The 26,180-nt window shown below is 49.1% G+C and overlaps 1 protein-coding gene across 3 annotated transcripts in view; it reads left to right on the forward strand.

Annotated features, from left to right (window-relative positions):
- Positions 1-319: 319 nt before the first annotated feature.
- Positions 320-26,180, forward strand: part of fto (FTO alpha-ketoglutarate dependent dioxygenase) — a 113,139-nt gene continuing 87,278 nt past the window's right edge. Inside the window, exons 1-3 of one of the 3 annotated variants that reach the window (XM_060071945.1) lie at positions 320-584; positions 23,945-24,022; positions 24,939-26,049. In XM_060071945.1, the coding sequence (XP_059927928.1) occupies positions 543-584; positions 23,945-24,022; positions 24,939-26,049 (1,231 nt within the window). In that variant the 5' untranslated portion in view covers positions 320-542. The remainder of the gene's footprint in view (positions 585-23,944; positions 24,023-24,938; positions 26,050-26,180) is intronic. The other 2 variants (XM_060071944.1, XM_060071946.1) reach the window with 2 other exon arrangements.

Here is a 26,180-nt window from a genome sequence, read left to right on the forward strand (position 1 = left end):
ATTATTGTGATTATGATCGTGATTTTGATTTTGATTACTATTATTTATTCAAATTTTATTCATATAATATATATTTTTTAATTATTATCTGTATACATCTATATATACATTGTTTTACATAGATGTGTCTGAAACACTCAAGTAACTGAAGTGCAAGATATTAATATAAATAAGTCGTTTTATCTTTCATACCTTTGTTTACCTCCTGTCCATCAGCGCAACACGAGTCTGGACTGTGATTTGCTGGAGCGTGGGGGCTGGACTAGACTTGAGGCGATTTCCGGTTCCTTCGCGAACAGCATCTTGGTAGTTGTATTCCCCATGTATCCCCTTATATGTAATTTCTTAAACGTTTTTCGAAAAAAACCACATTAAACACAACATTTGTTATTATACATATACATCACATCATTATCTAAAAAAAACCACGTCTTTCCTGCATTTTTATGCCAATTTAAAACCCATCAGGACTCTTATTTTGAACTACAACACCACCGTAGGCTGTAACGCAGGCGAGGCGCCGTCGACACGAGTCCGGGAACATGAAGAGATCGGGTGACAGTGAGGGAGAGAAGAGGAGAAAGGTACTGATAGCGTCTTTCTCCGTCGGCTCTGCTCATTTCTCATGTCTTTAGTGGTTAATGTTCCCGATGCGTTGGGTCGGGTCGTACTGTATGGCCCGGGCGGCTCCCGTATCCCCGCCCGCCGCGCCTCCCCTCGTCTCCTTTTATTGTGTTTTCTTCCACGTTTCTGATTCACAACGCACACATCTTTGCTCTTATCAGTTATCGTTTATGATCCGAGAGATATGTTGGAGTTAAAGCTCACTGTTGGAGTCATTGGTTGTTTTCTGTGTCCTGTTTGTAAATGAACTGCGCCATGTTCTAGGAAATAAATAAATATGTCAATATTAATCAATATCAATATTACAGATTGACGGTTTCATATAAACACCATTTGGCCATTTGAATATCACACTGTTGTAAGAAAGCCCAGATCTTTAGTAAAAATCTACTTTAATTAAAACTAGAACTTTATTCTTAAAGTTAGAGATAAAGTTGTGGGTTATTGACGATGATACAGTATATAGTTGATACATAGTGATATGTAGACATTATATAGTTGGTATATAGTGATGTGTAGACGCTATATAGTTGATACATAGTGATATGAAGACAGTATGTAGTTGACATATAGTGATATGAAGCCAGTACATAGTTGATATAGTGATATGAAGACAGTTTATAGTTGATATATAATGATATGTAGACACTATATAGTTGTTAAATAGTGATATGTAGACACTATATATTTGACATGTAGACTAGTATATAGTATAGACTTATGGGTGTCATCAGCAGTAGCGGGGAGTTGCCATGTTTAGTTTAGTTTCTGCTGTGCACAGTGTGTCCATGCTGTGCCTAAACAAAGTGTTGTGAGTAAATAGATACAGAAAGTGGGCTACACTTAAATCCCTGACCGTCTAGTTAGATAAAATCTAAATTGCGTAATGCTCTGCAATGTATCACACAGCCGCTAGTGTTTTAGGATGCAATTGTTTGAGTTAGGCCGAGACTTGTCCCGGTAATAACGATGTGATATCAAGATGCTGTGTAAGCTCACCTATTGCAATGTATTTCGTGCCAACCCAGGCTTATTAGGATTTTCTGTGTTGTGTGACTGCAGCTCCAACCGGTTGTGTTTTTTTGGGAGTACATTTGAATAGAAGGGGAAAGAAGGGACAGACTTTAGGCGCCCAAGGCTCCCGTTCGCCCTGGGTTATCTCTCCATCTCTCCCTCGCTCTCTCTCCCTCCTGTGTCTCTACCGGTTCATCCTGTCCTCTATTGACGCGGCCCCTGTCTCCTGTGACATATGTGTTTGGATCATGTCAGACAGCTCTGAAATTATGTAGGACGTGGACCCTCCTGTTTATGAAAGTAGTCCTGGTGACCAGATGAGCGGCTCTGAGCAAGAACTCATTCCAGCTGGCCCCCAGGCTCGCTAGGCAGCCCTGCGGAAACCGGGCCACTTGGTACGAAAAGAGGCACAACAAAACAAGGTGAAACTAGGGGAAGGAGGCATGGTGGTGAAATGGTGGGAAAGATGGCTGCACAGTGATGATGAAAGACATGTAATCGTTGCTATTGGTGGTGAAAGGGACTGTTTTGGTTGTGGATGGGGTTATCTTTAATGGATAATAGCCATGGTTTTATGTGGCTGTTGCTGCTGCTGTTGTTGCTGATGTGGATGTTTTTGTTGATGTGGATTTGTGTTGTGCACATTTGTAAATCTACGCATCTTGAAATTTCGAATGTGGTGGTTTTACTGTCATTTTAAGTTAGCATGTGCAAACTATTGGCTTTGGGGAGAGAAAGCAGGTCCACTCAAAGCCTTTGATGAGACATCTACAGTTGAGGCCAAAAGACGAACAAGAGGCTGCATGCACTCTCTGACAAATGTAAAAGATGTTAGAACCAGGCTCATTTAGATACTATCCATCACATATAGAAATAATTTAGATATTTTAAACTATTCATAGTTATGTCAACGTGCACCTTATGGAACATGCTATTAAAGACAAATAGGCTTATAGTGTTAGTGCCAGGTTTAATTACTCCAAATTGCAACAGGGGCCTTTATAGGCACACCTTAATGATTTTTTGCAAGTTTTTACCAGTGACTCCATCTTTGCGTTTCTCAAACGACATTGACCGCCCTTCCACCCCGCCCCCCTCCCGTACCCCCCCTGCTCACAGCTCTCTTTACTGTCTCGGATGTGAGCTAGCTGTTTGGCCTGTGACGACATGCATACAGCTTGTCTTAAACAAGGAGTGTGTGAGTGTTTGTGTGTGTTAGTGTAAGTAATGATCACACAGGGTCACCAGATGTTGCAAGGTCCTGAATGGAGCCGGGGCCATCGCTCAGATCTGCCTCATTGGTCCGCCCTGTAAGCCGAGGCAGGCAGTGCAAGCTGTTTAGGGCATTTCATTCCTGAGCGCTCATTAAAATGGTTTGTGTTTCCCTTGGCGATTCTGTTAAATTAACAACGAGCAAGGTAAAAGCTGATTATGTGGCCACACATCGAGACATGGTTAATCAATTCTTCCCCACCTCCTCCTCCCCCCTCCCCCCCAACTAAATGTTAGCCGGTGAATTAGTGTAGAGGTAACGATTTATGGCGACTAATGCCAATGTCCTGTCATGTCGGCTCGGGTGTTTTAGCAAGAGGGGGTGCGGCGGCGGCGGAGGGGCTGCTGGTGTCAGATTCCGCCCATTCAGCAGCCCTGCACTCTGCCAGCCATCTTTTTCAGCCTTCTTAACCCGCCCTACACGCTCCTCGCTCTATTAATGAGCCCATAATGGGGAAATAGTGTTGGGCGTGGACATGAAACCCTGTGTAGTGATACCGTAGGCAGGGCATCACACAGCGGGCTCCAGCAGAGATGGATTTACACCCAGGGCTCCGCGTTGGACCGGGCGGGAGAGGGGCTATCCCTCTGCCTAGGGTGGGTGGGCGGGCTGGTGGGAGGGCTTCCACGGACTCATCAGACCCCCGCCGGTCCAGCCGTGCAGAAAGCCAAGGCTTTGGAAAAATACGGCTGTGGCTGATAATGATACCATTACACTAATGGAGGCGGCAAATGAAGGGGAACTCAGGCGGCCACTTTATCACCGGAGGGGGCCATTTCCGCACTGCATTCCTAATTGCCCGAGCACCCTTTATTGATCAGACCATCATGCTGCTAATCCGCTACAGAATTACTTATCGCCACGAGGTGTCGATCCATTGCCTGACCTGCTAAGGGTTCTGCGGCTCGGGGGTGCGTCAGGGACCCGCCGGGCGGCCGTATATCTGCCGGTGATTTAACGCCGGGCCGAGACGGCCTCTCTGAGAGTCCTCCGTCGGTGGAGCGATGGCGGTGGGCGGGCGGGGGGGGGGGGGGGGGGGGGGGGGCGGGGGTGTTGATGTGCTGTTGTGTTACTAGGAGAGGTGTACGTGGGAGGGAGGTGGGGGAGAGAGGGGGCGGTGGGAGAAGGAGGGGAGGAGGCGGGCGGGGGGTGAGGCAAATGAACCCATCAAGGTTTCTTTTAATTAAAGAGCAGGCAACAATCTGGTTCCTCCCATTTTATGGCCTTGTTGTCTGTTGTGGGGCAGGGGTGGGGGGGAGGGTAAGCCGGGGTCTGGCGGCTGGGCTCATTAATCTCGCTGTTCGGTGGATAAGAGCAGGCGGCTTGCTTCCTTTCTTCACCTTCGTCTTCATCAGCTGCAGTAGGGCGATTGTCATGCAGAGGCCAGAGCTCCTGGCTGGCTGGTTCTCCTCCTGGCTGGCTGGTTCTCCCCCTTGTTTTAAGGCTGCTCTCTGTGTTTAACTCTACCCCTGGTTGTGTTGCTTGGGTAACAAGCCTTATTGATAGTCGCTGTGCCTCAGAAATATACTGTTGCTAAACAAAAATACGAATCATACTTTTTATTTTTTTATTCAAAGCAGAACAACAAGATTAACAGTACTGATGGCGGAATTAGTGTGCCAAAGCTAATGCGCTGTGGGTTTGTATGTAACAACATTACACGCAGGCCTGTATATATTTATATATCATGCAGGCGAGCACTACTTGAACATGATGGATAATAACTTTACCTGGGTCATTCTCATTACCACTGAATAGGCGGGTCATGAAGCACAGAGCCTTGGGGCCGGGCCCCTGTCGTATCCCTGGCCCCTTTTACTGGCCCCCTGTGTGCGGGTTCCCATCCCGCGGCCCCGTGAAGTGTGGCGTCCGACCGCTAAGAGCGCCCGGCCCCAACCTTTGGCCCCGGCTAATCAAAGAGTTTACCTCTAGGGCGACACATTGAGCCCACTTCATTAGGGCCACTCCTGCGACCATAAAGATGTATTTATATGTGGAGCGGCCTGTCGCGCCGCCGGGGGAAACCAGCTATTGATCTGGATATTTAGTCATTTCTTTCTGCATGCGCCATCAATATTGTGCAAACATCCATCGGCTTGAGGTTGACCTCAACCGAGGCCTCTGTTTTCCCCTCCCCTCGGAGTTCAGTGATATACTATGCTGAAGGTAAAATCAATGAGTGAATATGAAGTTTGCCGGTGTAATATAGTGCGAGCCCCGGGCCCCAGGACTTTCATTGATCCGTTGTGTTAGCATTAGGGGGGGGGGGGGAGGGTGTGGGTGTGTGACTGTTTGCATTGTTTTGCTGCGTGCGTTATAAAGTATGTGCTGTCTCCGCGTGTTAATAATGTGTGTAGATGGGGGGGGGGGGGGGGGGGGGGGGGGAACGGGAGTGCATTCCCTCCCGAGGTGTTTACTGTTCCTTTTTTGATCTTTCGGGGTCATATACGTTGTTTACAGATGAGCTTGGCTAGGTATGCTGCTCTTTAACCTTCTGCAGTCGTAGCTGCCAACACTAGCTAGTCTATGGTGATCCAGAGGGATGACGCGGCTCGTATCGGTGAATAATTGTGCTTAATATATGTGAGTTTAACCATTATAATTTAAAACAAACCAGTCACAGTGTTCTGGGCAGTACAAGGTGCCTGACGCATCCAGTTGGCGGCTCTGCAGAAAAACTAACATTCCCTAAAAGCATCTAATCGAAGGCTGTAAACGAGACTTAACGTCAGGCCTGAGTTGTAGCCGTATAAAAGGATGTTGTGTTCTTTATGGCGCTGCTTTATGTGGCTATGATGTAGGGGTATACTTACAGTAGTATACATTTTACCATTAACATTGCATTTTAGCTCTCCGACAGCATCACCCCCCCCCAAAGAGCTTGGCGGTCATGGGGTTGTACTATTGGTCAAAATACCTCCAGATCATCACATCGTGTTGTTGTGAATGAATAATGGCCTATGCACTGGAACAGCCGTGTTATTTTATATCTAACAGCATTAAACGTTTTAGGGTGCCCCATGTCTACATTTGCTTTGCATCTTCAAGGATATCAAGTTTTACGGCCCTGGCCTGCTTTGTCTCAGTGGGTTCTGCATTAAACCGGCCTGCTGAGGGCTCGAACGCGGGATCTCACCCAATACCTCCATCCCAAACAGCCACAGACCAGCACTCGGTCTTAAACGTTGGGCTGTGTGATGTAGTGAGCCATCAAAAACCAGGGCGATCTTCCAACCGGCTTACGTTCTTCTTCTAGGTGAACATTTGAAACAGAAGGCGATGTTGCAATAGGTTACGAAGCCTAATTTGTAGTAAAAGCCCAGCGGCTCCTCTCAGGAGGAAATAAGTATATTTCTCATTAGAAAGCTCTGGATGGATGGCTTCACAGACAGCCGCGGATGTTGATTTACATCCTATCTGCCGGTTTATGTCTGCCTAAAATAATGACGGCCTTCACCTGGAACACCCGAGTTAATGGGGACAAAATAATGATGCATGAAAACACATTCTGATTGTTTGTCCCATGGTAATCATCACTCCTGTTTAATTCTCCCACTCCCTCTGCTATCTGCCCGGTTCCAGGTATCCCATGATGCATTGCTCCAACTCTATATTATTATTCACCATAGTGGAGGAGTCACAGACTTCCTCTCTGAACCCGGCCTTGACAGCCCTATGTCTGACAGCCCCTTACTAAGCACCTCACAACAATGTTGAGACACTTCCTACTGATGTCGGTGCATTCACCAACACGGGCCCGCGACGCCAAACCAAACCGTCGGCCGCCTGAGCGGATGAGGATATGCCGTCATATGCGGTGAGACTACACGCGGCCCTCGCGGGTTTCATCTGTCATGCATGTGTCCTGTCACAAGAGAGACATAGAATAATCAGAGCAATCAATAGGTGGTGGCACCTCTTCAGGGAGGGGTACTGAATAAACATGGGGATGACCCCCCCCCCCCCCACTCACCTCAGACACAGGGGCCAAAGCCCCAAGGGGGTTCATTAGCAGCTGCTACTGCACACGCTCACTCCTTCTTATTCATTTGTGTTTGCTCTGCAACTTTGTGGAGACGTGAGGTGTGTGTGTGTATTTGTGTGTCTGTGTTTGTGTGTGTGTGTGTGTTTCCCATGGTTGACAGCCTTTTTGAAGGCACATATGTGTGTTGTGTACATTCGTGTAACGTGTTGGCTGTGCGGTCGTGTTGACATGTTGTCTTGTCAGTCTCTGCACACATCGCCACGTCCACCCGGTGTTTTAGGTAATGATTGAAATGCTAATGGCTGCTGGGGAGAGGAAGCTGAAATGCTCAGTATCTCGGCTGCCACGGGTTTGACGTGGAAACGACAAATGATTGAACGAACAGACTTTAAAATGCAGAATGAGGTGGTTCACCACTGGGCTACCTAGGGTTGATCCAGAACTACGTAACTTTAGATGCTGTTTCCCCGTAAAACATCATACCCTGCTTGCTAATTTTAACTAGCTGCCGTTAAACCTATTTCACAAGGAAAGCCACCTGTGCCATTTAAAACAGAAGAGAGGAGGGGGAACTTTGTGATGCTGTTTATTTGTGAATGTGTTCTCCTTTTGTAATGACTCACCTGTCCAATAAAGAGAAAGTTCCTACTGTTTCTGCTCCGCCCGGCATCTGGTCCTTATCCAAACCCGAGAATGGGGGTCTTCACGAGGGCCGCGGGAGGCCACCTGCGTGCGGCGGTGTAAATGGAAACTGTTAATTTGTACATCATAAGTTCTTTTTCCATAAACACGAGTAATGGAAGTGTGTGAAAATAGCTGCCATGCTGCTCATTGCCCAGGGCGCGCTCAGTGTGCGGGAGCCATTTTGGATCCGTAGCCGGAGCACAGCCTAGCCAGCTGGAAGCAGGCCTCACCTGCTCACTGCCAAATTGGCACGGATGCTATTACCTGCTCTTAAAACATGTCTTTGGTTTTGTAAACGAGTCTTGTTTAACGGCTGTGTGATTAGTAAACTTGCCTAGTAGGGTATCCATGGTGTGTGTGTGTGTGTGTGTGTGTGTGCGTGTGTGTGTGTGTGTGCGTGTGTTTGCATGTGTGTGCGCGTGTTTGTGTGCGTGTATGGGCGTGCGACTGCACGCGCGTGTGTGTTTGGGCGGGGGGGATGGTAATGCAGTACGTAGCCACTGTGAGGGAATTAGCTCCTGGTGATGTGTGCTGTTGCGTTACGTTATTTAAATATTATTGCCTTCTAACCTTCACAAAAAAACTTAATGCTTTGCAATGACTATACTTCACTTCCTTTCCATCCAGGTAGTAGACTCACACCTCAGTAATTCCTTCCTCTCAATGACATTGCGCGCGTGTGTGTGTGTGTGTGTGTGTTTCTGTGTGTGTGTGTGTGTGTGTGTAATATGTGTGTGTGTGTGTGTGTGTGTGTGTGTTTCTTCATCAACCTTAACTTTGTCTTGCATATGCCAAAGGTTCAGCGACAGCTTGACTGGCACGCTGTCAGACAGACCGTGCCTCTTCAAGGTAGTGCGCGCGTGCGTGCTTGCGTTTGTCTGTGTGTGTGTGTGTGTGTGTGTGTGTGTGTGTGTGTGTGTGTGTGTGTCTAAGTGTGGGTGTGCATGTGCAAACGGGTGTCGGTGTGCGCTCGGGAAGCAGAGAGGATGTTGTGAAGATGCTCCTGGCACACTTTGCATGTTCTCCCTGAGACAGGCAGCCCTTCGACCGGCACTGGTGCGTGACAGTTGCCTTTCATCGCTGCCTTCTCTACACTTAACCCCTGACCAGTCTCCTCTCTCTCTCTCTCTCTCTCTCTCTCTCTCTCTCTCTCTCTCTCTCTCTTTCACTCTCTCCCTCTCTCTCCTCTCTCGCTCTTGCTCTCTCCCGCTCTCAATCACTCTTGTTTGCTCTCTCTCTCTCTTGCTCTCTCTTGCTCTCTGTCTCTTTCTCTATCTCTTTCGCTTTCTCACTCTCTCACTCTTTCTTTTTAACAATCACACACAAACACATAGCAGCAGCACACACACACACACACACACACACACACACACACACACACACACACACACACACATACACACACACACACACACACACACACACACGCGCGCACGTCGGGCCGCTCTCTCACCGCAGTTCTGACTGACGGACCTCGCAAAGGCGCGGGGTGTGCGGGGCGTGCTTGTCACAAGACCTATGCTGTCAGGGCACAGAAACCTCAGCGCACACACACACACACACACACATACATGCACACACACATGCAGAGAGACGCTCAGACTTCCCCACAGACACACACAAACTCGCACGCGCACACCACAACCTTTTGTTCAACAGTCCGTAATTCCATCCACCGATGCTGTCAACCACATGATCAAACGTGCATAAAGAGTAGCGCCCCCTACGCCCCACCCACCACCACCGCCGCCCCTCCCGCTCCATCACCAGCACCAGCACCCCCCGGATCCCCGTCTCCCCTCCACCTATCATAATATAGGCAGATTCCCCCCTCGCCCCTCCAGCCTGTGTTTATTCAGATGAGTCTGACTGGAGGGCAGCAGGTCAGAGCCCGCCGCCCGGCCTGAGTGGAGCCCTGTCTCTGCCCAGATGGAGCCCAGAGAACCGCGATGGGGCGGGTCGTGGCAGGGCCTTTCCTCTGTGTGTGTGTGTGTGTGTGTGTGTGTGTGTGTGTGTGTGTCTTTGTCTGTGTGTGTGTGTGTGGGATAGAGAGAGAGTCGGTGTGTATCAGGACAAATGTAGTATTTACGGCCACATGTGTGCATATGGGTATACGTGGACTGTGCGTTTGTGTGTGCGTTTGACTGCGTGTGTGTGAGAGTGAGTTTGTGTGCATGTGTGTGTTTGTGTGTGTGTGTGTGTGCATGTGTGTGGCACCAGGAGGGCTGAGGGCTGGCATGTCAGCCCCTATGCCGTGACCCAGCCTTGTTTTGCAGAGGTCACACACTGTCATTTGTTCTGGGCCCGCCTGAAGTGAAATAAGTCACAGAGCACCAGAGACACGTCAAGCTTTCAGGTTCCTGGAAGCAGCCCAAGTTCACCGCTCCACTCATGCTGAAGTGCACTGGATTGTTTTTCCCAAGATCCATTTTCTTAAATCTCTGATGGGGTTTTATGTATTCGAGAATAAGGCTGGCATCCTGTTGTTTTTGTACGTCCCACATTGTTTTGGGTTGTTTTCGTTTTGTTTCCGTGTGTCTCATCTCAGGCTTAATAAGGCGATTAAATTCGGTGGATCCGTTACCCTTCCTTGATTATGTGCCTGTTTGTGTATTTGTATAACAGTGTGTCTTCGTGCAAATACACTACAACACACACAAGTAGTCAAGGTGGGCTGAATATGTGCGCTTGGTGTTGGTTCTGGGTTTGTGTTTAGGCGCCCACATGCAATTGTGTGAAAGCGGGCTTCCACTGTCATTTATTACCCACACTCTGTAAGCTAGGGAGGAAGAACAGATAAGCACAAGAAAAAGAGTAAATTCTTCTTAAACTTGTTGTCGGGAGTGTCAGCCGAACCGGGGGAGCGCGGCGCGTGTTAACGTCGTTAACGTTAGCGTAATCCCACAGCGGCAGCATCAGCCCATGTGCCAGGCACTATCAGCCCGTGGACCCATTGTCAGACGACAGAGGAGAGGAGGCATTGTCACCCGCCGCTGTGTACGGACTGGTGTAACGGGGATGGCAGGCCGGTGTCGGGGCTGATTGACGGCTAGCCGGGATCGGGGCTAATCTGGCCCGTTGATTTGAGGCAAGCGGCTTCGGCGAGGAGGGCTGTCCCCGTAACTCTTGACAACACAGACAGCTTCGGCGGAGTTATCGGTGTTTGTAAGTCTGCTTCCGCGCCCGGGATGACAATGCGGATTAGTGCCAAGGCTCTTTAAACAGTGTTTTTTTTTTTATTTCTTATTTTTTTTTACTAAACCGGGGAGAGGGAGTGTTATCGGTGTCTCCGCAGGAAGGCCCCGTTGCCGCCGACCGTATTTCCTTCACTGTCAATTAAAGAGGGGATCATTAACTTCAAGGGTATAAATGTTCTAACACTGGTATTATGGCGCGTGGCTGAGTCGCTGACAGATGTTTCAACTTGAATTCTCAGCTTGTTTTTTCCTCCTTCCCTTTTTTCGGGGCCCTTTAATTAATTTATGTATCGGTTCGGCTCTGGTTTTAAAAAAAAAAAAAATCCTCACTTGTCTGCTCATTGTTCGGCTCCCTAATCTGCGTTACCATGGTAGTCGCGGAGAGACGTTTGGGCCTTGTCACTCGACGTGTTTCACAGGAGGCGGAAGGGGCTAATGTATTCAATATCCTAAGACAGTGTAAGGTAAACCGCTTTCAACCGCGATCCTGCTTCCTCCGTATAGTCTCAGCCTTAGTGAGGGGGGGGGGGGGGGGGGGGGATTTAGGAAAGATCACGAGTGTTGGACATGGTACTGCTGGTGCATGCCCGCCCCCACCCCATCAGAAGCTAATTAAAATCCTAATTACATAAAGGGATTTTTGTACCAAAATATTTGTGTCCTTACCAGGATGCTATTTTGGGGCAGTGAACGTCTCGCTTTTCTTACCTGGAAGTGTGTGTGTGTGTGTGTGTGTGTGTGTGTAGGTGTGTGTGTGTGTGTGTGTGTGTGTGTGTGTGTGGCTGGCTCCTGAAGGTTTTTAAAAGTGTGCAGGCGGTCTTGTCGCTGTGATGCTGAGTGATAAGGACTGTGTAGCCCTGCTGATTGCGGCGTCGGGGACCTATCACAGACCAATCGCTGGCTCACCGGGAACCAAAGCCGCCGCCCCGGCGAATGATAGATGCGTCTGAAAGATGCTGCGGTGGTAGGAGAGCGATGGGAGAGACGGAGGGCTCTAATGGGCAATCTCTGCTCATCCACTGTCCTGCTTCTCTCATGACAGCTCTATTCCTTTGTTCTCACCCCCACCGCGCGCATACACACACACACACACACACACACACACACACACACACACACACACACACACACACACACACACACACACACACACACACACACACACACACACACACACACCGGTGGCGGCCCCCATCCCGGTCCCTCGACCCTCTCCCTGCTGGGGATTCGTGACAAGTTTTCGCGGGGCTGATCAAACGCACCGATGACACCTTATTAGGATATAGTGCGTGTTTACAGTCGCACACAGGCGAATAACCCCCCTCCCAACCAACACACACACACACACACACACACACACACACCCACTGACAACAAGGGAGACTTCACCTTGACTAATTAAATTTGCACCTGCAACTGGAGGGCTGCCTACATTTATGTCATTCCATACCCACTTCCTGTGACATTCATGGAGGCCGACCGGTCCCTGGTTTCATCTGGAGACCCTGCTGTGTGCTTGTGTGGCTGTGTTTATTTATGAGTGTGTGTACTTCTCCAATGGCTGCCTTTTGTGTTTTGACAGCGCCGCGTGTTGCGCTGCAGGTTTGCGCCGGCGGCGGCATTGGGCTGCGGGTGATTATTTTTCCATCCTGAAGAGGTTATTTGGTCCGTCTCGTTGGCCGGTAACGTGAAGGAATTACACAACAATATGATTGCTTTGTTGTATATAAATAAGGCGAAATGGACTCTTTCTTTCATTGTAGTTTAGTTCTCATTGCAGTTAGCCTGAGTAAAGTCTTTTGCGATTTGCCTTTTGAATTGGACGCAGTTCCATGAGGATGAGGACACAGACCTGACCTTCATATGGTTTCATTACCATGGTTACGACATCTGTTTAATAAGAGCAGAAGTTTTTGAATGTGTCCCCATGCACCCCTCTGTGTCCACGGAGTCCCATGGACACGAGTCACCCAGTGGCAGAAGACCAGATCTTATCACTTACCTCCTCTCCCTTCACACATTAAGTCCCTCTGTCACCCGCTCACACACACACACTCACACATACACAGACACACACGCACACACGTCTCAATTTGGCCAGGCTCGACTTTTGGTTATGTTACATGGGTTGGACAGAGTCATTACTTCTAGGCCACTGACTACAAGCAAGATTAATAGTTTTGGAAACGGCCATAATAGAGGCGTGACCCAGTGTGACATAAGCATTATTTCAACTCACCTCCATCGTCACCTCCTCCACCTCTTACCTCCCCTCTCACCCCTCCTCCCCCTTCCCTCCCCCTTACCCTCATCCTTACTCCCCACACACCTCTGGACCACGGTGCAGGGTGATTTATACCGGGGCTAATCAGGGAGGGGGGCCAGGGGATCCTGGGACCCCCCATGGTTCAACACGGCCCTCTAAGGCCCGAGAGTCGTGGCCCGGCCTCACATCCCCGGTAAACACACAGGCATCGGGGGGGCAGTCATTATTTACATTAGATAGCAGTAATTAATATCAATGTTTGTCTGACCTACATAACAGGTTGATTAAGTGGCCATAACTGGTTTGTTTTCAGACATTTGCAAAACAGTTGCCAGCAGAGACCAATGAGACAGAAAAAGCACAGGCACGACATTCACAGTCTTTATTCAGTGATATTCTTCCATCCTGAAGATGTTTTTAGGTTTATTTAGGTTATTTCTCGTTGGTCTGTAAAGTTTAGAAAATATACAACAATATGAATATTTTCTCACGATATAAATTATGCAAAATTGTTTTTTCTTTATTATTGTATTTTGGTTCTCATTGTAGTTCACCTGAGCAGTCTTTTGCGTCTTTCTGATCTCACAACATTGTTACATTTTAAGCCGGACATTTTTATTCCCAGTTATATAAAAGAGAGTGTTCCTACAAAATGTACTTCAGCGTGTTGAATATCTGTTCTCCTGTCGTGTCCCGGTGCTGCTGTGCTGCTCCCCGTTCTCGGGACCTCCTGTCTGGGCAGCCTCTCCGATCCGGGGCCTCTCCACTCCTCTGGAGCCTGGAGGACCGAGGAGCCGGAGACCTGTCACTAGGTGGCACTTGGACATCACGTTATCTGATGCATCTGCTCTCTCTCTCTCTCTCTCTCTCTCTCTCTCTCTCTCTCTCTCTCTCTCTCGTCTTCCCCCTCTCTCTGTCCCCTCTCTCTGTGTACTAAGTACACCTCACATGTCAGGGTTTATTTTTATTGGCTGACGCCCGTGTGTAATGCATTCACCTCCATTCTTGCCATCTGTTAAACGCCCCAGAACATGGTCTGGCCAGGCTCCGCCCTGTTAACCCCACTGATTGGCTGTAATAATTAGCAGAAGTGAACTGTTACCATGGCGCCCTGGCGGAAGGCAACTCCTCTGGTTTCGCTACGTGACAGAATCGGCTCTCCGACGGAATTGGGTCCGGACCAAACTGGGCCACGTGCACTCCAAGACTATTTTAGTGTGTGTGTGTGTGTGTGTGTATGCGTGTGTGGGTGTGTGAGTACATGTGTGTGATTGAGTGAGTGAGTGAGTGAGTGTGTGTGTGTGTGTGTGGTGTGTACGTGTGTGTGTGTGTGCACGTGTGCGTGTGTGTGTTTTCCTCAGGCTTTAATATTAACCCTCCACTTAAGCACATGCATGCAGGGTGCCACCGGCAATTACATTTTCAAATGGCTGGGTTTGTAAACCTCTAGCGCGTTAATCTGTTACCATTCAAGCTACTGGGAAGAGTGTAAAGAGGATTAAGCTATTCAATTCCTGGTAGAATATTTGCTTTTGTTCAGGACTGAGTAAAGGAAAAAAATAAATAGAGAATGAAGGTGGTTTCTCAAGCAAGACAAGTGCCTTCTGCTGTACTCCAGGATTGGGCTAATGCCATTATAGATAACCTATCTGCTGCAGGATTCCAGGAAGACAGACTGGTGGTCTTGTAAACAGTCTTGAATGATATCCCTTCTCTATAATTTAATATTAATCTGGGGTTAAATCACAATGCCAGACACTCTGAGCCACAGACTACATGAGACTGAATTAGACCTTGTCCTAGATGTTGAGACCACAACAGTTAAACATTATTCTTTTACCATATGCTTGAGTAATCAGTCGGGTGATTCAAAGCATTGTGGATTGAGGCCACTAGCTTGTTTATTGTGTTCTCCCTGCTTATCTCTAGGACAGTGGGGGAATTTAAGAGGTTTTGGAAATTCTGACACAAAACAATTGTAAACGAGTTATAATTCTAACGTTCAGTCAGGAACAGAACTTTCTGAAACGGTGTGCGATTTATTTTTTAATAAACTAAACGGATACGATTACAATACTTAGGTGGCAATGCTACACTACCACACACACACCTAAAAACACACACACACAAATATACATATATATATATATATATATATATATATATATATATAGAATATTTAATGTACGCAGACACACGCAGACACACACGATTGTCAGAGCTGTCATCCCGTCCGTCGTAGCCCCTCCGTTACCCCTGACTTCCCACCCCTTCTCTTTGGATTGGAACCCGTCCTTATCCCACATGAAGGGTTCCAGCCCTACGACTTCAGGCAGATGATCTAATACACACACATCCTAAAGGACCCAGAGCTTGTGTGTGTGTGTGTGTGTGTGTGTGTGTGTGTGTGTGTGTGTGTGTGTGTGTGTGTGTGTGTGTGTGTGTGTGTGTGTGTGTGTGTGTGTGTGTGTGTGTGTGTGTGTGTGTGTGTGCACTTGTTGTGTGTGTTTATGAATGGTATGTGTGTGTTGGGGAAGGGGGGAGGGGGTGTGTGATCTGCGTAGCTCCACGAGGTGGCCTGTCACCCGGACGGGTTTGATCAGCCGTCGTCGTGGTTACGCGTGGCCGGGGCCGCCGCAGTCGTCTTAACAGTGGTGGTGGCGGAGGATTAGAGGCGGGAGCCACTTCCGCTGTGATCCGTCAGTCACCCGGAGCACGGCGGGGCCGCGATGCACAGGGCGCTTCCCGACCACGTCACTCTCACGGCTGCCTTCGACAAGCGCCTGCTGTATGCTAATGAGAGACACCCCAACGCCTGACAGTGTGGGAGAATGCGCTGTAGTGTACCCTTCACTGGGGGTTTTTGTGGGGCTCAGGAGGTAAAGCGGGGTGGCTGGTAATCGGAAGGTTGCTGGTTCGATCCCCGGCTCCTCCTAGCGTCGAGTGTCGAGGTGTCCCTGAGCAAGACACCTCACCCTAACTGCTCCTGACGAGCTGGCAGTCACCTTTCATGTCGGACACCACCGTTGGTGTGTGAGTGTGTGCATGAGTGGGTGAATGTTAAACCATATTGTGAGGCGTTTTAAGTGGCCACTGGTTAGTGAAGCGTGGTATAAATGCAGTCCATTTACCATTCACCATTTTCGTTTATTTTTCCTGTTAGGCCCACTTGTGTTCATCGTGATTATTAATACTCTTAAATATCACACTAAAGCGTGTCCTTGGTGTTGTCTGACAAGAGGGCACTTTAATAACACAAGGTGACCCGTGTGTACAGGTGTAGCATCCTAAACAGGTTCGTGTTCGGGCCACGGTTCCGTGTAAAAGCAGTCTGGCTCCTGGTAGCCATCGCGGCGCGCTGTCCTTGCTAAATGTTGTTGTTGTCGTCTATCATCGCACGTCCCCCGACTGGCCGGTTCTTTGGCGACAAAACAACCAGGGTTCGTGCTCCCCTGTCGCCCTAGCAGATGCGGCGGTGGCCGTGCATGTGTCTCTGTGTTCTAACACTCCGCCTGCCCCACCCCCACCACCCCCACAACACCAGACCCCCAAGACCCCGGCTCCCCAGCACAGACAGCCACGAGGCCGTGAGACACAGCACGGGGTCCTGTCCTTGACACTGTGTGGGACAGGGCCCTTAGGACGAACCCCCCCTCTCCCCCCCACCCCCTCATTTCCCAGAATCCTTTGCTGCGGTACCGCCCGCACGTCCAGTGAGCGAGCCTGCCTGCCCCTAAGCTAAGCGGCACTTTGCGTGGCCATATTGATTTATTTATTTTGGGGAGCAGGGGAGAAGTGTGACCTGGCTGCGGAGACCAGGAGGGACGGCAGGGAGGGATGGAGGCTGAGATGAAGGGATGGAGGAGACCTTCAGAGATCTGACTTCTCCTTGACTGCAATCTCGCCGTGCGACCGCACTTTTCGCTCAAGAAATAAACCCGGGCTAATCAGTCGTTCAATCAACACTGTCCTTCCTTCGGCTGTTTTTTTTCCCCTCCCTCCCCGTGTTCACTCTTTCACTCCCCGACCACCCCACCCACCCCCACTCCACCTCCCAAAATGGAGACCTCGCCTCAACAGCCGACCGCGGTACTGTGTCTGTGGTTAAAACGTCCACGAGGAAGAGCTGACCTCATGAAAACATGTCGTAATCTGAAGGTGAAAACCAAGGAGCCTTTCCTTTATCGACCTAATCTTAATGGAAACATTACGGCCCGGCTGCAAACCAACAATTAAAGGCAGAGTGGCTGAAAACACTGTGGTTTCTTCTGGAGGCGGACACCCTAAAACCAGAGGAGTGTTTTTTAAGAAGCCGATCTGGAAGACTTTTTCGGTTTTTAAAGAAGACCACTTGTGGCTGTAAAGTAAAAGTAAACAATATTGGAACTATTATTAGTATCGTTATTTTTCAGTTCTTGTGGTAGCTATATCGTGCTTGTCATTGGAGATGATTTCATTATATATAGCTAACATCATTTGACTAACACTATCCCTTAAACATTCCTAATTCGTCCCTTGAATGGATTACTTGCCACGGCACGCAGGGTTTTAAATCCGTCTTGCGCTGATGCGTCTCCCTCTGCCTGTTTTCTCCACAGCTCTTTATTTCTCCTCAAGCTTTGACACTTGCTAAAGGTCAACAAAACATATTTTTCTCCTTTGAGGTGTGGATGAGTGTGAAATAGATGTCGACACCGCTGAGACGTTGAGAAGCACTTAAATGTGTCGGCCATATGCCAAGCTGTCTGAACTGAACTCACCCCAGGTGGATTTGTAAATACTTGATACGAGAACCTGTGTCAGACAGATTCTAAGAGAGGGTTTTTGTGTGTGTGTAAGTGTGTGTCTCTGTGTGTGTATGCGTGTGTGTGTTGATGCATCTACTTATATTTAATTTTTTATTACTTATTCCCTCATGCCACTCAAACAACACACCCAAACTCACACATGTCCACATAAGATGATGCACACACACACATATACACACGCAAGCAAGCACGCATGCTCGTGCACACACACACACACACACACACACACACACACACACACACACACACACACACACACACACACACACACCCTCAACGCACCTAATATGCTTATATATATCTTGAGTGTGAAAAAGTCCGGACGGATGACCAGGGGATGATGGTTGCAGACGTTTGGTGTCAAAACGGCACATTGGTAAGGCACCATTTTAATGCGACCGGGAACCAATGAAAGCTGCTATGCGTTTCCTATGCATCTGTAGTCCTGTGCTGATTCTTGTCACAAGAGTACGCCTAACTGTTTGACTGTGTGTGTGTGCACATGTAGTCTCTGAGTGTGTGTGTGTGTACACGTAATTAATGAATTGATGCAGTCCCCCACAGCAATGGTAATGTGCTTAGATTGGTGTCACACACCGGGCGTTGGGGGTCCCCCCCCCCCCCACACCTCCTGCCCCGGCTCCGGGCCCTCAGATGCCAGGGCCGCTCACTCAGGTAGATGGATGGACACGTTCTCATATTAACGAGCCTGCGTCCTGCCAGCCTGTCAACGGGGTGAGATGAACAGCTCCGCCTTTAGCCTCCAACAACAATTAGCCGAATAAGACGCGGCCCGTTCTCCATTCATCACCCCTTACCTGTGCACCGGGCTAAACGACGGGGGGCGGGCGAACCGCCGCTGACGTTGCTAGATGAGGTCGTTTCTCCTGCAATCAAATTCACCTGCTCGGGATCGATAAAGACATTCAGGGAAAAAAACGGAAAAGTCAGATTTTTATTTGATATTCCCGGTCCAGTTATTTGATTTGATACGTGTCACTGTTGTTATATTTTCTGTTTCATTGCCACAAAGAGTCGAGAGAGTGTTGCTTGGAACCAACACCCAGTGACGGTGTAACAATACGTGCGGTCGCCCTCCGACGCCGAAACAACAGCATCAGCTCGAGCCCAATAAACCCGATGAATTATTCATCACGTCCTGACGATGACGCATAATATGTGTATCTGGCCGGGCGCCAGCCGGCCTCGGCGACACGTCCCGCTCGCTACTTTGATGATTGTATCCAGCCTCACTTACGTCGGACAAATCTGCCTAACGAACCAAAAACACATTTCAAAGATATACGGCCGACGCAGCTGCTGCCGTAAGCTCCGACGCGGCCTCTTACTGTTTATCGATAACTGTGTTTCACAGCCGGTGTCATGACGACACGCGGCGCACTCGGAGCGACGGCCGATGTATCATTAAACCGCCCGCTTCCCAGAGGGTCATTAATATGTGCGGACAGCTCTGCGGTGGCTTTGTCTCGGGAAGGTGTGGGGTTAGGCATTGTACCGTTCCCCCGGCCGCCGGGGTCAACTCCCACGCATTCCAGTTAGTAATTCACGGGACACCTTCTGCCGCACTACTGCACTACGCCCCCTGACCGCGGGCTGGGGGCCGTGTGGTACGACGTGCTTATGTTGGGAGGGGTGGAATTGATTTGTACGTCTTTTGTTTTTTTCCCCAAAAAATAAGTATGACTATGCAGGGCCCTTACAGTCTTTGCCAAAAATGGAAGGAGTTCATTGGGTTCATCGGGTACTTTTATCGTTTAAAGTTTAAAATGAATCTATAATCTCTCTCTCTCTCTCTCTCTCTCTCTCTCTCTCTCTCTCTCTCTCTCTCTCTCTCTCTCTCTCTCTCTCTCTCTCTCTCTCTCTGTCCCTTCTTCTTCTTCCTCTCAGCACACTTCTCTCTCTCTCTCTCTCTCTCCCTCTCTCTCCCTCTCTGTGGGTGTATTAGTTTGCACCTAGGTGCTGTGGTGTCTCACCGTGCTTCGAGGCCAGGAGAGACATGTCCTGTGGATGAGCGAGGGCTAGACCTCTACTGACCCTCTCTATAGGGTACATGTGTTACTGAGCAGTAGAGTAGGGGCTACTCACGGGGGGCTGTTTACCCAGGTGTGAGGTCCATGGGTTTGTAGTTAGGCACATACAAATACATGTTCACACATATACACATAAATACACACACACACGTCACACACACACATATATACTCACGCACACAAACACACATAAACTAAGACACTCACACATCAACACACACACACACACACACACACACACACACACACACACACACACACACACACACACACACACACACACACACACACACACACACACACACACACACTCTTTCTCTAGAGACCAGTGCTTCTCTAAAGATGACCTCTGGATAGACTATCGAGTTTACTTAACGTTAATTCTATTTTAATTGTACCCGACTGCACTTGAAGTTACATGATAAACCGCAAGGTCACACTCTATGAAACATATCCGGTACACCTAGCAGCCACGCGGCGGGGGAGATAGGGCTGAGCCGGGGGGCCGGCCGTGCCCTCCTCTCTGCTCCGGGTGGCCTCACACCAGCTCCCCACATTCTGCCACTCGGTGCCAAAAGGAGCGAGGCGGAAGCTGCTTTCAAGCGGCCTCCTCGGGGCCAATGTTTTACAGGAGACTTGTCAAAACAGTTGACTCTCGGGCGGTTTGGCGGAGAGGAGGCCCGTCTTGAAACGGGTGTCGCACAAGCACCAATAGCTCTCTATTTGGACAGGGAGCTCTATTACAAGGCGATCTTTCTTCACGTCGGCCCGTGGGCGGACGCATGGGGTCGGAGCCTTCGACAGTAGTGGGCGGTATAGCGCCCCCTCTGGGTGGGAGGTCTGCTTCTCCTTGATAGGAGATGTGGCCTGGATTCTCTGTGTGTTTCTGCCTGTATTGCTGTCTTGGCTAAGTCAAAGGGACATGGTTGATTACGTTAATTCCTTATTTATTTTAGTTGATCATATTTTTTCATATTGACATGTTGTCATATTTGTTGACAATTAAAAATAAAAAAGCAAGCAATTACTGAATAATAATAACTAATCATATACTAGAACTAAACTAGCAGTAGCAAAACATGATCGCACATATTTACTTAAAAATACCTCAGAAGGCAACTTCGACAAAATTCAATCAAATCAAATTAATTACCCAGAGACGCTGATAGATAATCAGAAAGGTGAGGCTCATTAGTTCCCATTGACTTCAATAATTCGCCATGCATCAACTGACCGTTCTGCACGTGCGCGTTCTCCCGAGACCGCCACAAAGCAGCAGGCGCTGACGACATCCTGGGGAGACTTGGAAATAAAACGTATTTTATTTATTCTCCTTTTTCTCCTCTATTTTGAGCCCCGTTTAAAAGGAGATGGCAGCTTGGACCTGCCAGTTATCTGGCTGTGTCGAGCCATTGATGCTACGGGCCGGACATTAATCCACTCTCCAGCAGACCGCTTTGAAGCGAGTGACCACTGAAGGAAGCGGATGGAGTAAATAAATAGATTCTACACCGTTTGATATCCCTCACAGGCCGAGATCAAAGCGCTCCATTTGAGCTCCATTCTACCTAATATGTTTTCTCTGTGATAAACAGTCTGTGTGTGGAAATAATCCCATCAAGGAAGAGAGAGGAGAGAGACAGAGATAAAAAATAAATAAAATAAAACATCCCGACAGGGATTGGTTGGCATGGCTGCAGCAGAGCATTCCTGTTATTATGGGATTGATATTTCCGGTTCCTGGGTCGGGACGGAAATTCATATCAGGTTCTTTTTTTATGCTTCAGCCAGAGTGAGCCCCCCCCCCCCCCCCCCTACTACAGTGAGGCAGCCCTCCCCTCCACACTGAGGCCCTGTCTGCTTCACAGGGACGCTGTGCACCTTGTCTTCCCTGGAATTTCTGAGCAGCTTGATGCATTTGACATGTGCCTGACGGGCCCGGTTGCGTTGCGTTCGCCCCCTGCTCAGCTGGGTGTGTTTGTGTACGGGGGCCGTGTGTGTCTGTGTGTGTGTTTGTGTGTGTGTGTGTCATGGTAGTCCGCGTGCCTAGGTCATGGTTGCAAGAGGTCAATTAATGAGCGTTTAAGGTGTGTGTGCGTGTGTGTATGTGTGTCCGCGCGTTTGTTGGCCTCACTCGCACACTATCACTTTTGTTTGTTGTTGATAGAATGTGGCCTCCTTAAGTGTGCACACAACACATGTGCACAACACATTGACACAGATGCTTCTGCATGTGTATGCACACACACACACACACACACACACACACACACACACACACACACACACACACACACACACACACACACACACACACACACACACACACACAAATACATAGATCACTGCCTCAGAGTCTGGCCTTGATATCGTGAGCTTCTGCCATGAGCTGGAATTTGAAACCAATGAATGTGTGTCAGATTGTCAGATTCTCCCAGACTGTGGCTGGCAGCCTTTTGAATGGAGCCTGGTCATGAATAGTGCATGTTGTTTTGTTTTGTAGATTTCAGCTGTCTGCGGGCCTGTTTCTCTTTGTTCCGGAATAAACCAAGCGGCCTGTGTACACTCGCATGCATCCTTTCAGGAAACTTTCCGTTGAATCCGTGTTGTTTAGCCTGTATAAAAAGAAGAAATGCACCCCTGATGGCGCAGTGGAAACTGCTCCGATCCACTAGCTTCCTCTCTCCATCCCACTCTCTCTCTCTCTTGCTTGTTTTCATCCTTATATTTCACTCCTGACTCTCCTCTCCTTGATCCTACCCCCTCCTGAGGTCGGACACCATCTTTTTTTATATCTTTGCTTTAATGTTATTAACAGGAGATTTTTATTTTGTCTTAAAACTCACGTCGACGACCTTTTCCGGCAAACTCAGTGACACCCTTTGCATGCAGCCTGTGCTCTCTGCCAGTATGGGGGCCATCGACATGTGAGATGCTGGCAGTAAATGTCAATATATATATTGATGTGGCCTGTTCTTCATAAATGTGCAACTACGACAGACATGTACCTGCCAGGTCATTCATAAAGTTGTCCAGCATTTATAAAATAAGGAAACCGACACTTTAGGTCAGTGGTGCTTCAACCTTGGCCAATGAGAAGTCCTCCTGCTGTGGCTGTTACTGTGCACCGGTGCTAAGTGAGACCCTCCTTAAAATATATACGCATATGAAGTCTCATATCCCAAGGCCTGTCAATATCCTCTTTAACAAACGGACAGGAGGCAGGCCGAGAGTAGGAGGGGAAGCACTCGAGGAATTCATTTGGCTATCACGGTTTTTTACACCCGTCGCCTGTGGGATTTACAGGTTGGACTGGGAAAGGAATGTGTCCCAGTGAAAAGGTAATTTGACCCGTCCGCCCGGTTGGGACTTTACTGGAGGAGCTCCGTACTGTACAGGACGTCTTTTATAAGCCTCGGAGGAGTGGAGGAGAAGGTCAAATCGAGCCATCAGTGGGCCTCCATTAAGTGGCTTAGTTTGTCAGGCTGCCAGAGTACCTTCATGTTGCTGATTGTAAATTGTGTGACACTCCTTGCGTTTTTGATCAAGAGAAGTTAGCGTGCAAATATAAACATTATTACAAACATTTCATCCCTTTCATTTTGCTGAGGTCATCCACTGTTTAAACACATGAGTGAACTGGCCAGATTCTAATTGCTGTTACCAGATAGTATAAACTGATTTATATAAAAATGTAAACACATTGACATTTCAAGTAAATATCTTTCTCACAAGATTTCTTCTAATGTATTTCATTCACAGGAAAATACACATTGTTTGTATCTATACATTTACCTTGACATTTAGTATCTAGCAGATGCTTTTATCCAAAGCAACTCACAAGCGTTCATACACAGATTGACACACAGTCCTGCATGCGCCTTGACACTCTGCTAGGAGGATTGGGGGATTGAACTAACAACCTTCCGGTCACAAACCAACCCACTCTACCTCCTGAGCTAAGCCGATAAATCACTTGATAGAGACAGAAAGGTACTGGGGAGCGTGCTCGACTCACATGGCCTTCCTTTGTGTTCCCCAGAGGCGCAAGCTTCTGCATGTGCTAGGAGACACAAAGATCCCCTACCTAGGACCTTCAGATGGGGGTTTCCAGCACCTGGTGAGTCCCCTCTCCCTGGATCTGGTACCAAGGAGTTCAAGGTCTTCTGCATACCATGTATAATGTGTCACTTTAATTTGCAAGGAATTATTATGCCTGGTGTTAAAAATGTAATCTAGCACAAGGGACATATATCCGTCTTCACCCTCAACTTTATCGTTATCTTCTAATGCTCCTAGGTCTCCTTTCTTATAATTCAACTTATTTAGTCCCGTTTAAGCGGCGGAATCAAAGTCATTCTCAATTTTCATCTTCTTACTTTAATACTAATCTCATTTTGAGTGCTCTCCAAAGTATTGTGGAGAGCTGACCTGACGAGCTCATGGGAGACCTAGCTCATGGGAGATGCCAGGGAGACCTCAACGACTGCTGACTGATTGATTGATTGATTTTATTCAACCATTTTGATATAAAATATGAACAGCACTCTGTGTCATATATAAAAATTAGTGCTGTCAAGCGATTACAATTTTTAATCGCGATTAATCACATTAATGTCATAGTTAACTCACGATCTTTTCTATGCTAAGTATCCCTTGATTACTTTGTCCAATTCATTTTTCTCATTTAAATGCTCTTATTAACATGGAGAAGTGCATCGGCTTGCCTTGTGCAAATGTTTTTTTATTGATGACAACATTTGCATATACTGATCAAAACAGGACGATACAAAAAAAAGCCTATAGTGCAATTAAACGATGAACATGCAAACATACTGCCTTGAACATAGCAGTCAGGCTACTGCTTCTTTGTTTTGAGCCAAAGAAAAAAAAAAAAATGTCCAAAAAAATTTTTTTTGCAGGGATGCACATTTTCAGGGGTAGTAAATAGTCAGGGATGACGCAATAAAGCCTGAAGGCTTGTTTCCATTGTGGTCCCATTGTGCTCTGCCATCCCCCCCCCCCCCCTCCCCCAGTGGGACTCCAGCTACTCGGGCCTGGTGCTGCGGCCGTCCTGCTCCCTGCCCACGGAGCTCCACGGCCGGGTGCAGGCCGCGCTGAGCACCCTGAGGACCAAGGGCTGCTTGCTGCGGGACCTGGTGCGGGTCCGCGACCGGGACGTCTTCACCAGCGTGTCCCGGGCCCTGCTGGGGCAGCCGGGCCACACCTACCGCTACCTGGACACGCGGCTCTTCGCCATCCCCTGGCACACGGAGGAGGGGGGCGGTGGTGGCGGCGGCGGCGGCGAGGAGGCGAAGGCGGGCTCCCCGCGCTGCTGCGACCCCGACATGAGGGCCGCCTGCCAGGCCCTGTGGGCCCTCAACAGCTTCTTCTGCACCGACGTGCCCCGCAGGGAGCCCGAGGAGCGGCTCGACCTGTTCATCAAGGCCGAGGGCGTGGTGGGGAAGGGGGCGGAGCCGGCGGAGGACGCCGAGTCCAAACACAGCGGGGATTCCAAGCACAGCGAGGGCGGCGACTCCAGGGGGTCCCGGCAGAGCGAGGAGGACGGGGGGGGCACCGGCGAGTCCAAACACAGCGACGAGTGGGACCTGGAGTCCAGGCACAGCGACGAGGGCTGCTGCCCCGGGGCCGGCCCAGGGGCACGCTGGGAAACGGAGTCCAAGCACAGCAGCGAGGGCGAGGGGGGGTCGTCTCAGGCCGTGCCAGGGCCCTCCAAGGCGGGGGGGTCCAAACAGTGCGAGGGGAAGTGCCCCACGTGGACGCATAAGACGGGGGAAAGCACGGAGGCTGAGAGGGGCGGGGCCAAGCAGAAGCCGGTGACGGACCTCAAGCGCACCCTGTGCGACTACCACATCGAAGACGAAGAGGAGGAGGAGCAGGAGGAGCAGGAGGAGCAGGAGGAGCAAGAGGAGCAGGCGGCCCCCCCCACCCCCCCCGGGAGGTGCACGGCGCCGCCGCAGTTCAACGTCACGCTCCTGAACTTCATGGACCCGGCGGCCATGAGGCACCTGAAGGAGGAGCCGTACTACGGCATGGGCAAGATGGCGGTCGGCTGGCACCACGACGAGAACCTGATCGCCCAGTCGCCCGTCGCCGTCTACAGCTACAGTTGCCATAGCGACGCGGGTGAGGATCTAAGAGGCCTCGCCTCCTTCTAATCATTCACTTATCTTGACTCAGGCATTGTTGTATAATGTCCCGCTGCCATCAAGTCAACCTTTTTGATCGCGTCAATCTAGAGTGTGCGACACCGATAG

The sequence above is a fragment of the Gadus macrocephalus genome, chromosome 14 (assembly GCF_031168955.1).
Source record: "Gadus macrocephalus chromosome 14, ASM3116895v1".
Taxonomy (NCBI): Eukaryota; Metazoa; Chordata; class Actinopteri; order Gadiformes; family Gadidae; genus Gadus; species Gadus macrocephalus.